This window comes from Triticum urartu, chromosome 7A (genome assembly GCF_056163025.1).
Source record: "Triticum urartu cultivar PI428250 chromosome 7A, HENAU_Tu73, whole genome shotgun sequence".
In the NCBI taxonomy this organism is placed as follows: domain Eukaryota; kingdom Viridiplantae; phylum Streptophyta; class Magnoliopsida; order Poales; family Poaceae; genus Triticum; species Triticum urartu.
Window position 1 is genome coordinate 687,817,369 of NC_141879.1, and position 11,222 is coordinate 687,828,590.

Here is an 11,222-nt window from a genome sequence, read left to right on the forward strand (position 1 = left end):
GCAAACCTGCAACAATTCCCACTATAAACTGTTCAGCCCAGACGTACCTGTTCCATCCCCTGGACATCGACACATTTTTTCCTTACTGAGGATTGGAATCAGCGTTCGGCATGGCAGCACCCTGACTGTCATCTCTACAAGCAGAATTGCCTAGCGAGTCTGAAACACTCAGAGCAGTGACAATGGCAAGATGATGATGCCATAGGTACAGTGAGATGGTTGCTGTGACGGACAGAGATCATGTGACATGCACCGTGTGCCTTGCGGCCGAAATTCAAATTTAAACATTACGAAAAAATCCTGAAAAAAATCATGCATCTTCACAGCACATATTAATTTGAATTTCGGCCGCAAGGCACACGGTGACATGCAAATGTGCATGTCACCTGATCTCTGTCCTGCTGGGACATTGTTGTAGGTGGTGTGCCTCTTGATCAGATTCTCCGTGTCGTAGACGATGAACCTGGAGAAGACCAATGCCGAGATGCACCCGTACATGGTCATGCCGACTTTGCCCATCGGCAGCAGCATAGGTATGTTTGAAAGGGGCAATTCCTGATACTGAGATGGTGTTTGGCTGCCCCACATGTATGAGCCTTGTAGAGCATTAGGGTGAGGCAGGCTGCCGACCAAAAAAGCTCAAGTCATGGCACCTCTTCACCCCACTCAATATGTACATCGTTAGAGCAGCTCCAACAGTTCCCGTAAACTGGCTTTATCTTTAGAGGATCCAGTAAAATAGGTCATTTCTTCCCGAAAATCCATCTCTGCACCCAAGTTCATCTGCATCCGTGCTGACAAAAAATATTAAAACAAATACTAGAAAAATTCAAAAAATTCCTTTTTTTTGTGTGATAGACAATTTGATGCGTGAGACCTGCTTGAAATTTCAAGTCATTTGAACATTTGAGCAGCTCTCAGCAAAAGACAAATTAGGGGTCCGTAAAAATGTTTACTGTTTATGTATTGTTTTGATCCGATTTATCTTTTTTGCTGAGCTGCTCAGATGTCCAAATGACATGAAATTTGTAGCGCATCTCACGTATTAAATTGTCTACCACACAAAAACATTTGGAATTTTTTAAATTTGTTTTGAATTTTTTACGATTTTTTCTAACCGAGTGCAGATGAGTCTAGGCATCAAAACGCTCTACTTATTTCTCTCCGCTGATTTATGGAAATGGAAGGATGACCTTCTTATATCTTTTTGGAGGGAAGATAACCGCGATGAAACTTCCACGAGCAACATGCCAAACGCCGTCGCTGCCACGATGCACCGCTACCGTCGCTGCCACCATGCCGGGAGTACGCTGTGCCACCGCCGCTTTTCGTGCCGCCCCAACGCCGCTTGCCGACGGCCGCCACCACTGACCAGCAGGCCCTAGAGGAATAACAAAATTTGTTTAATGAAAAAATAAATCAAATAAAAAATTAGGGAAAGAAGTTTACATGAACTGATAAAAGTTGCTCGCAGAAAACTTTCCCGAAGACTTACGGGAAGCCAAGAAAGCCGATTTTAGAGCATCTTTAGCACACCACTTATGTCACGCCGAATTACAAAATAACGTCAGTTTACAGTTTTGTGCAGAAAAAGCGGCCCGAACAAACACCTTAAACGCCCCCGACCCAAGGGCATGGTAAATTACCCCCGACTCGCGAAAACATAGGTCACCCCCCCTCGCCTAGTCGGTGCCTTGTATAGTGGGAAAGCAGTTGGCGGGAGGGATATTTCAATCTAGCGCGTTCCCTCCCGCCATTCCGCAGTCGTCGCCGCCCGCCCGCCGCCTTCAATTCCGGCGCGCCGCTTCACCGACGCCCTGGATTTGCCGCACCCAGCCGCCTCGGGTCGATCGCCGCCGAGTCGCCGCCTGCCCCGGATCCGCCGGTGAGTCCTTTTCTACCCCTTCTAGTTTAATTTAGCGAACGATTTCCATTCATGCGAGCTCCGTTGTGATCTATAGATGGATTTGAGCCCTTGCGACGAACTTTTGCTCCAGGATTCGTCCTTGTCCGATGACTCGAACATTGGAACGCTGCTCAAGAAGAATCGGCAACAGATGGTGGTGGTGGTCCTCGCCGTGAAGGAGCTCGAGGATAGGAATAGTAGGAGACTGCGAGGATCGATCGTCGGTCGTCTTTGCTCCCTCGCAACCGCCATCTCGGGAACATGATGTTCATGCAAGACTACTTCACGGTGTCACCTACGTATCCACTGCACCTCTTCCAGAGAAGGTATCGAATGCGCCGATCCCTCTTCATAAAAATAGTAGAAGCTTGTGAGGCCAATTCTCGATTTTTCACCCAAAGGAGAAACGCCGCGGGCTTGAAGGGTTTTTGTTGGTGCAATATCTGCCTACCTTGTATTTTGGAGATTGTTGACAGAAACAGGTATGGACTAATTTGTTTGCTAGTGCATACAGAAAGAAAAAGTCCATACATAACCGAAGAACATACTGTCTCTGGTGCTGGGTTTCGAGAAACTTCACCGAAGTACATCTGAGTTGCAGAGGAGAATGAGCTATACTTGTTGAAGTGATAGAGTCAAGAAGATTGATGAGAAGAAATCAACCCCTCAAAATTTTACTGTTGAAGCAAATCCGTGTTATTCGGTACTGTCGATGGAAGAAATTGACTGCAGTGATGGATGTCGAATACTATGGAAGACGTAGCATTCATTTAGTTTTTCTTCTTTCATTCATTTGAGTCATAGGACCTCCGTACTATTAAGAGGGGTATTGGTTCTCAATGCTTAGATCTGTTGTGATGCTTAGCCCAAACCAATGAAAGTTGTGAGAAAAATCTCTTTGAGCTCCAAGCAAATATTTGCCAGCAAGAGACCGAGATCTTCTTCGCTGCAAGGGATTTGTTTCGGACCGAGGAGTTAGCATTTCTTGCCTCACAAGAAATGTTATCGTTGTGCTAAAATCCGACCATTGGAATCGTGTCGTTCGGCCATTGTCTGAGCCCGATGTCTAATTTGATCATTTTCCATCAGGGAAGGCTGCGGCTATATATAGCCAGCCCGCTCCAACATTGTCTGTTGGTTGCTCCGTTTGAGATTTCTGAAAAGATTGTTTTTAGCAACCCCTCTCCGAGTGATTTGAGTTTAAGATCCACTGAGAGAAAATCAAGAGCCCAAACTTAGACAGTGGTTTAGCATCATAGCAGTTCTGAGCGAGAGTTCTTGTACCTATTACTCTTGAGAGTTGCACACTCTCTAGACGGATAGGTTTGGCTTCGAGCGTTGAAGAGTTGTTGTCTTCACCGAGCCTGATCTTCAGCAACCAAGAGTCATTGTGGTTCGCAAGCTCGACCGAAGGTTTGGAGATCGCCGACAAGGATCTACCATGAGTGAAATCAACCTGAGTCTGACCAGCTCTGCATTGAAGGAGAATAGGGTGAAGAGAGTTTATCTTCCGTGTTAAGTCACAACCCCTCTAACCAGACGTAGCCCTTTGGCAGAAGGGTGAACTGGTCTACCAAATCTCTTGTCGCCATCAAGCACCACTGGTTATATTGTCTTTACTGTATTTCTTTCAGTAGTCATCATTCTTGTTCGATGCCGACAAGATACCTGATCGTTTAACTTCTTGTTTCACCCTCATCTTGTGTATCAGTGTTTACTCTTTTCATTATCATCGTCTATATTCCTTCATTGCCGGTCTGTACTACTCTCTTCTTGTGCGACCTTTCAATTGTTTTTCTATCATCTTCAGCTATGCTATGTCTCATTCTGTTACATCTAATTGCTTGCTACATAATCCTCATTGTAGTTAAACCGATTATCTATCAGGCTCGTTCTGTAGTAAATGTGTTTCTCGATGAATATGCCTCAGACGAAGAATACTGATTCCGTGCATTTCCCTCGATACTCTATTCCACTACTGTGTTTGGGTTAAGTTTCAAAGCTTTCGAAAGAAAATCTGAATCTCCCATTCACCCCCTCTGGTCGATATACTCTCGGTCCTAACAGTTTTAGCGCATATACAAAAAATTTTGGAAGCTATGCGGGTGATTGCATATGGCATTCCGACTGACTATGCCGACGAATATCTTCTTGAGTCAGTTCGTAGGTTCACCAAAGTGATCATCCATGTCTTTGGTCCCGTATATCTTCGGGCACCTAACGAGGAAAACACGAAAATGTTGATGGAAACAAATGAGAAGCGAGGTTGGCCGGGCATGCTAGGGCATAGATTGCATGCATTGGATTTGAAAAAACTGCCCGAAGGCATGGCATGGGCAGTATTGTGGCAAGTCTTGTGATGCAACAATTGTGCTAGAGGTCGTTGCATCGTGGATTTATAGATTTGGCATTGCTTCTTTGGTTTGCCGGGTACTCTCGGTTACATCAATGTGTTGCATCGATCTCATTTGTTTGCTAGACTTGCTAGTGGTCATGCTCCTGCTTACAACTACATGGTGAATGTGCATCAGTACACAAAGGGCTACTATCTTGCTGATGGTATTTACCATTCTTGGTCTACATTTGTAAGACCATCAGAAAACCTGAAACTAGGAAGCAAACTGAATTTGCAAAGGTCCAAGAGGCTGCCCGAAAAGATATAGAAAGAGCCTTTGGGGTTTTGCAAGCTAGGTTTGCCATTATTCATGGTCTTGCTCGTTTTTAGGACAAGCGAACCCTGACCAACATCAGGACATGTTGTGTGATTCTTCATTCTTCACAACATGATCATCGAAAATGAGAGAGGCATGAACTTTGAGTTCTTCTACGACAATGTCGGTAGCCATGTGAAGCCATCTAGAGAACCTGACCGCATACAAGCATTCCTTCAGGCATACCGGGAAATTGAAGACTCAAATACGCACCACCAGCCTTAGCATGATCTCATTGAGCACCATTAGCAAAGGCATTGGTAGTAATAAAACCTGCCATTTTTACATCCATTTAATTTAACTCATGTTTGATTTGTATCATTGTTGTATTTCGAACAATTTTTATATTGAATTATAAGTTTAATTCTTAGATTTGAATAACTATTGTAATTTGGATGATTGTTGTATTGTAATATTTAGATTTTAGTTTATATTTATTTCAATAATTATTTTAATTTGGATGATTGTTTTTTGGTTTGAAGGCTGGCGCCGGCTGCGGCGGAACAGACCCCACAAAGCCGAATAGCAAAACCGAATATTCTAGAATATTTTGTTTTACCGTTCGGCCTTGCGGGTCTGTTCGGCCGCAGCCCGCACTAGCTATCAAAACACGTTATTCGCGGCCCTTATACTCACTATAAAGGTTCGCGCGATAAGGTGTCTGCTGGAGATGCTCTTAGGGGAAGTGTTTTAGGGGAATTGTCGGAGTTGCTCTTAGGCTGAAGATCATCATGAATGTCAGCAATGCTGCTTAATACGTGTATTTTTACATGAAGCTCATTCTAAAAAATATCTATTCATGGAGATTTGTTATTTTTTGGTCCTTTTGTATGGAGAGGGAACCCAACCCAACCGAGAATCTTATCCAAATGGTGAATAGGGTGAGGAGGATGAGATTGATTGGATGCTGATTCCGAAGCTCTTATGCAAACGGTGAACAGGGCGAGGAGGATGAGATTGATCGGACGCCGATTGGAAAAACAACACTACTCGGCAATATAAGATGAATTATGTATAGTTCAACATGATTTTGATGTACCCAAGTTACAGAGTTGAATCTGCTAGATCTCGGGTATGGGGTCCCGATCTAATAGTCTTGACTAGATGTAAATGGTAACATGACACAAGGGGGCATCGATGTTTGGGCCCTCTCGAAGAGGTAAAACCCTACGTCTTGTTTTATTTGTATTGATTGTGGATAGGGTACATAGTACATGTTAATCTATCTCGAGATCGTGTATGAACTAGAGGGTACTCACCATGTCGTGTCCCGGCCAAGAGGGTTGGGCCGAGGACCCCGTGGAGGCCCATGATACATACGAGGAAGGTTTCACAAGACTTGGCATACAAGATAGGGACTCCTCTCCTCTGACATAGCCGACTAGGACTCCTCTCCTCTAACGTAGCCGACTAGGACTCCTGTTATCCTAGGCCTTTGGTACATTATATAAACCGAGACTAGGCTAGTCAATAGATTATCTCATATTGGGACCAGCTCATTCATACCCAATCTCGAGGTAGATCAACCAGTATTATGTATATCATCCATAATCAATACAAACAAAGTAGGATGTAGGATTTTACCTCTTCGAGAGGGCCCGAATCTAGGTAAATATCGTGTCCCCTCTCTGTCATGTTACCATTTACCAAGGCTACCAACTCGGGATCCCTTACCCAAGATCTGCCGGATACGACTCCGTCATTGGTGGCCCATACAAGTCCTGCTGCGCAGCTACCGTGGCATGATGGGAATTCATATCGGTTCTGACGCGATCTATGTACCGGAACGAATCTTCGTCCTCGGCGCCACCATCTTCTTCGCTGACTCAATTGGTCACCTCGGCCAAGTCGAGGACCACACCCCATGTCGGATTGTCAAGATCGGATGAATGTCTTCATCAACATCAACTTCGATCTCAACCGAATTTTCTGGAAAGCGGATACGATTTCGACGTCTGCGCCTCCTCGAGCAATGCTTTGACTATTGCTTTGGTAGAATTGTGTGGAATTGAGTCTACAACGGCCCCATAAAATTTCATTGCATTCGATGTAGGAATCTCCGGCAATAGCCGATATACTAAAGCCTTGTCGGGCCTGGGCATAAATCCACGCGACTTCAGGGTGAGACACGCTGCAGCTATCTTGGACATCCTTTGGAAGATCCAGCCGTTCATCTGCTGCGGAATTGCTACTTCAATAATCCTCAAAATTTCAGCTCGATCCGATGGTTTAACCTCCGGGATGAGCCCTAGGAGTGCATTAATTTTCTAATTTGTTTTCCGTGCAAAAACAAATCCAACCCAAGTTCATCTTTTTCATGAACGGGTTAGCAGACGTCTTTCTTGGAGGATTTTTTTGTAAAGATATTGTGTTTTGATCTCAAACACGTGCCATCAATTTTCATCCTTTTTCGAGGTTCTATTCACCATCGCGTCGGTGTTAAAACGGTCCGACCTCGTTGCTCCACGGATGCCGACCCGTGCCAGACACGTCGTCGCTTCGTCTAGCCGACGTCATCCACGTCGTACCGCCACCTCGACAAGCTGGCCAATAGTTCGTCATCGTGAAGGCCAAGACAACATCGTCACCCCATAGATTGCACGGGTCAGGCGCGCCAGCATCGCTGCACGGTCACTTCATCAAGCTAGCATCACCACGTCACAAATGTTGTCATGCGTCGGCATCACCTCCTTGTCGCTTCATCAAGCTGATGTCCACGACGCCGACGTCAGGGCTCTAATGTCGCCACACCGACATGGTCCTTCACCTCTGCCAACCCGGTGACTTTTCCATTGCTTCATCAACCTACTCTGGAGGCTCCAACATAACCTATCGACATGCTGCATCTCCTCAGCTGGACCTAGGGCTTTGCCTCACCACAACAACCGTGTCATATCGTTACTTCATTAGACCGAGCTCCTCGGGACCAACTTGGCGGCTAGGACCTCGTCCCTCCGCAAGCTCGGACCGTGTCATCAATGCCTGAAACAAAAAACCAACTAAGTCGCTTTCATGCTAAAAATAATAATAATTGAAAATTCAAATTTGTTTGGTTCGACTAGGCATTATTTTCGTGTAAAACAAAATCGTTGTTTGTTAAAAATGTTAAAAACACTCTATTTACTAAAGCTAATCGGGGCTGTTAAACTTGTGTGTGCCATTTTATAATCAGTGTTTTGCTTCTTAGTCGTTGCAAAGTCTTTTTTTACTACTTTTTCTGGCTCAAGTTCACGGTAAAATAGCCAGATAGCTTGGCTTCTCTATATGCCGCTCGAGTTTAGTTCGCTAAATTGGCCAGAGAAGCACTCCGCCTTCGAGAGAAGGTGGCCGAAGCCGAAGACTAGCCCACTCGAAGCCCGGAGATCGGACGTATCATGCTAAAGCACGACCGAAGCACAAATTAATTTTAAGAGCAATTTCGGATTGGCACCAAAAAACTTGATTTAATTCACACGTAAAGTTTTTTACATCATTTTGTTTTTGTTTTCTGAGCTTATGACACTCTTAACTTATTGTATGTTATTGTCTTAGGAGGCAGGACGTCATGTTGGTCGAGGTGTCCTGTGTGGTAATCCTACTCGGGAAATATCTTTTTCGATCCACAGTTCGGCATCTTCCTTGCCGAGTTGCACCCCGGTGATGGCGAAATACACAACGAAGCTGAACCAGTTCCCGAGGAGATACGATCCTATGGCCGTCCATGTTGCCCAACCCAAGTCTTGGGGGCTACTGCATTGACGATTCAGTGCAGAAAATTTAAAGTGCAATACAATTTTCGAGGAGATTACAATCCTTAGCTCGGTCGGCTGCACCCGACCTGAGTCTCGGAGGCTACTGCACACCGTGTTTGTGTTTCTAAAGTATGCTGCCGAGTAAGGGCTTGATCGTTAGGATGATTTTGCGAATCGACCAGTGTCTCGGGGGCTATTGGGATCAGCGATTTTATTTTATCCTTTAGGTGCATCCTAGATTTTAGGCCGAAATCCACCTTGAGGTCTACTGTCTATACATCTCGGCACAGAATAAATTGCACCAAAAGGGAATATTCCGTGAAAAATTGCCAAGCGAAAACCGGCTTGGCGGATTTTTTTCCTACGAAGGCCGGCCATCTACATCGACAACTTAGAGAGAGGTGGTGTGCGCCTCTTCGGAACCAGTCCAGCCTAGAGACTAGCTGCGAGCTCCTGGCTACACGAAAGACCTTTTTCTGGCATACAACTTGGCTAAACCACTTCAACATTTTCAAGACCGAGGTGGTCTATGTCACCTTGGATGCAGTTCGGCTTTGGAGCTCGGATGCAAGAACACACCGCCATACAGAAAAAAAATTTAACCAGAGGTGTAGCGTGAAAAGAACAAGACATCTGATAAAGGCTAAGGGAACCTAGAAGGGGATCCTCGGCTACAGGACATGTGAACTCTTCGGATACACCTCGGTGATCCTCGAGATTGGAGGGGGGGGGGAAGATTTGTTGAACCAGCTTTCAAGACCAACGACCGAAGACGAAGAATAGTTCGGAAGAACCGAGGGGAATCCAAAACTTGAAGACCGGTTTAGGGGCTACTGATGGTGTCATGGACTAGGGGGTACTCAGTATATCACTCCCGGCCAGGAGGGCTGGGCCGAGGACCCCGTGGCTTCCTATGATGCATATGAGGAAGGTTCCACAAGACTTGACATACAAGACAAGGACTCCTCTCCACTGACGTAGCCGAGTAGGACTCCTGTTATCCTAGGCCTTTAGTACATTATATAAACCGAAGCTAGGCTAGTCAATAGATTATCTCATATTGGGACCAACTCATTCATACTCAATCTCGAGGTAGATTAACCTGTATTCTATACCCCATTCACAATCAATACACTGGGCATCTATGTGTCAGAGCAGCAGTGTTTCACTCCGTAAAGAGTACCTTTGTCAACTCCAGTAATCGGCGAAAGCTGCCAGAAATGCCTTTTATTGTCGAATTTCTCTTAAGCTCCTGCAATTGAAAACTTATATAATTTGATGGATAGAACCATGTATACATCATATATAATCCTAAAAAAATTTCAACCTAGTCACATCACATGCCAACAAGTTCACAAACTAGCATACATAGCCCATACAACATAGAAAATGTCGAGTGATACATGGAGCATACAACATCGAAAGTTCAACGCTTAACATAGTGACATAGCACACATAGAAGCATCATACAATTTGCCGACACGACCTCCCAGTGCTCAACTTCATGTCCATGGATATGAGCTCAATGCTTCTGGAGGATAAGCTTCATGCTTCAGAGCCTCGACACTTTTCCTGAGCGACTATACATGGAGTAGGAGGACCACGTTGACATTATATCAAAGTGGTCAATTGAGTAATATTGGTGGCTATTATGGGGAAGTTCTAACCTGGAATTCGGCCTCAAGCCACTTTCTAGCCCACCTCTTCGACGCCCTCCTATAGTGAGGTAACCTTTGAGTCCGAGGAGGAGGTTCGCGAGGAGGAGGCGGGCAAGGAGGAGGAGGTTGAGGGGGAGGCAGGCGAGGAGGGGGTTGGCGAGAAGGGGTGGCTGCGTGGTATTGCGCAACTCCCTCGCCTTCATGCTATCGAGGAGCAGAAGTGGCTCATTGTTCCCACGGGGAAAGAGTAAGTGCCTCTTAATCATATTTCGAACACATACTAACATTTTGATTGTACACATGCTAATATTTTGATTCTTTTGCAGCAAGTGGAAAGTTGTTGGAGACGAACGTCTTCCAAACGACATTATCACTCTCTTGTTGAAGGAGTTTTGGCCGGGGTTGTACAACCAGCGGCCAGAATAGTGACTAGGTCATTATTCTCATTTGTTACTAAGGATGCTCCTCCTTTTTTAGGAATGCAATGAACTGGATGTACCTACTTACTACCAGAGATAGGATAAATTACCCCTGCATCAAGAAGATGTATTACCTCCTTTCTTACCACGTTCTTGGAGGCAGGGTGTAGCCTTCATTGGCTTTCAATGCCTGGTTTAGCTCCTTCTTCAATGGGAATAGCGTGAAAATAAATGGATGTGTGTATTCTCTTCACATCTTTCATTTACCTGTACTCTATATCCCATTCACAATCAATACAATCAAAATAGGACGTAAGGTATTACCTCTTTAAGAGGGCCCAAACCTGGGTAAATACCTTGTCCCCTCTCCGTCCTATTACCATCGTGCCAAGGCTACGAGCTTGGGACCCCCTATCCAAGATCTGCCGGATTCGATTCCATCAGTTGTACCCATCACCCCCAAATACATAATATACAAGAGAGGTCCCTCATTCTTTGGTTGAGTTTTGTGCTGATGTAAACATTAGCATAGTGTTAGATGAGACTAGGCCGCCGTTCACTTTCCGAAGCAGGATCATGCTATCCCTGAGCAAGCTATCTAGATGGCTACTTGGGAGGCATTGCTTGCCTTTGCTATATGGCATCGTTAATGCAGCCGCGACGAGATTTTTACTTCCACCCAGCACAACCCAGTTAGTCATACTACTCCCTCTGTTCCTAATATAAGATGCTTTGGCAGTTCAAGGGTCTCATATTTAGGAATAAAGTGAGTAGAATATACTCAATTTGCAATCATA

General features: G+C 45.1%; 1 protein-coding gene across 1 annotated transcript; it reads right to left on the reverse strand.

Moving 5' to 3' along the window:
* Positions 1-64: 64 nt before the first annotated feature.
* On the reverse strand, positions 65-10,209 carry LOC147961534 (protein LIFEGUARD 2-like). Its single transcript, XM_087533852.1, has 5 exons — positions 10,080-10,209; positions 5,466-5,538; positions 1,284-1,381; positions 410-638; positions 65-233 (listed from the first exon to the last, which is right to left on the reverse strand). The coding sequence occupies exons 1-5, from the start codon at positions 10,207-10,209 to the stop codon at positions 83-85; spliced, it is 681 nt and encodes a 226-aa protein (XP_087389978.1). The 3' UTR covers positions 65-82.
* Positions 10,210-11,222: the final 1,013 nt, after the last annotated feature.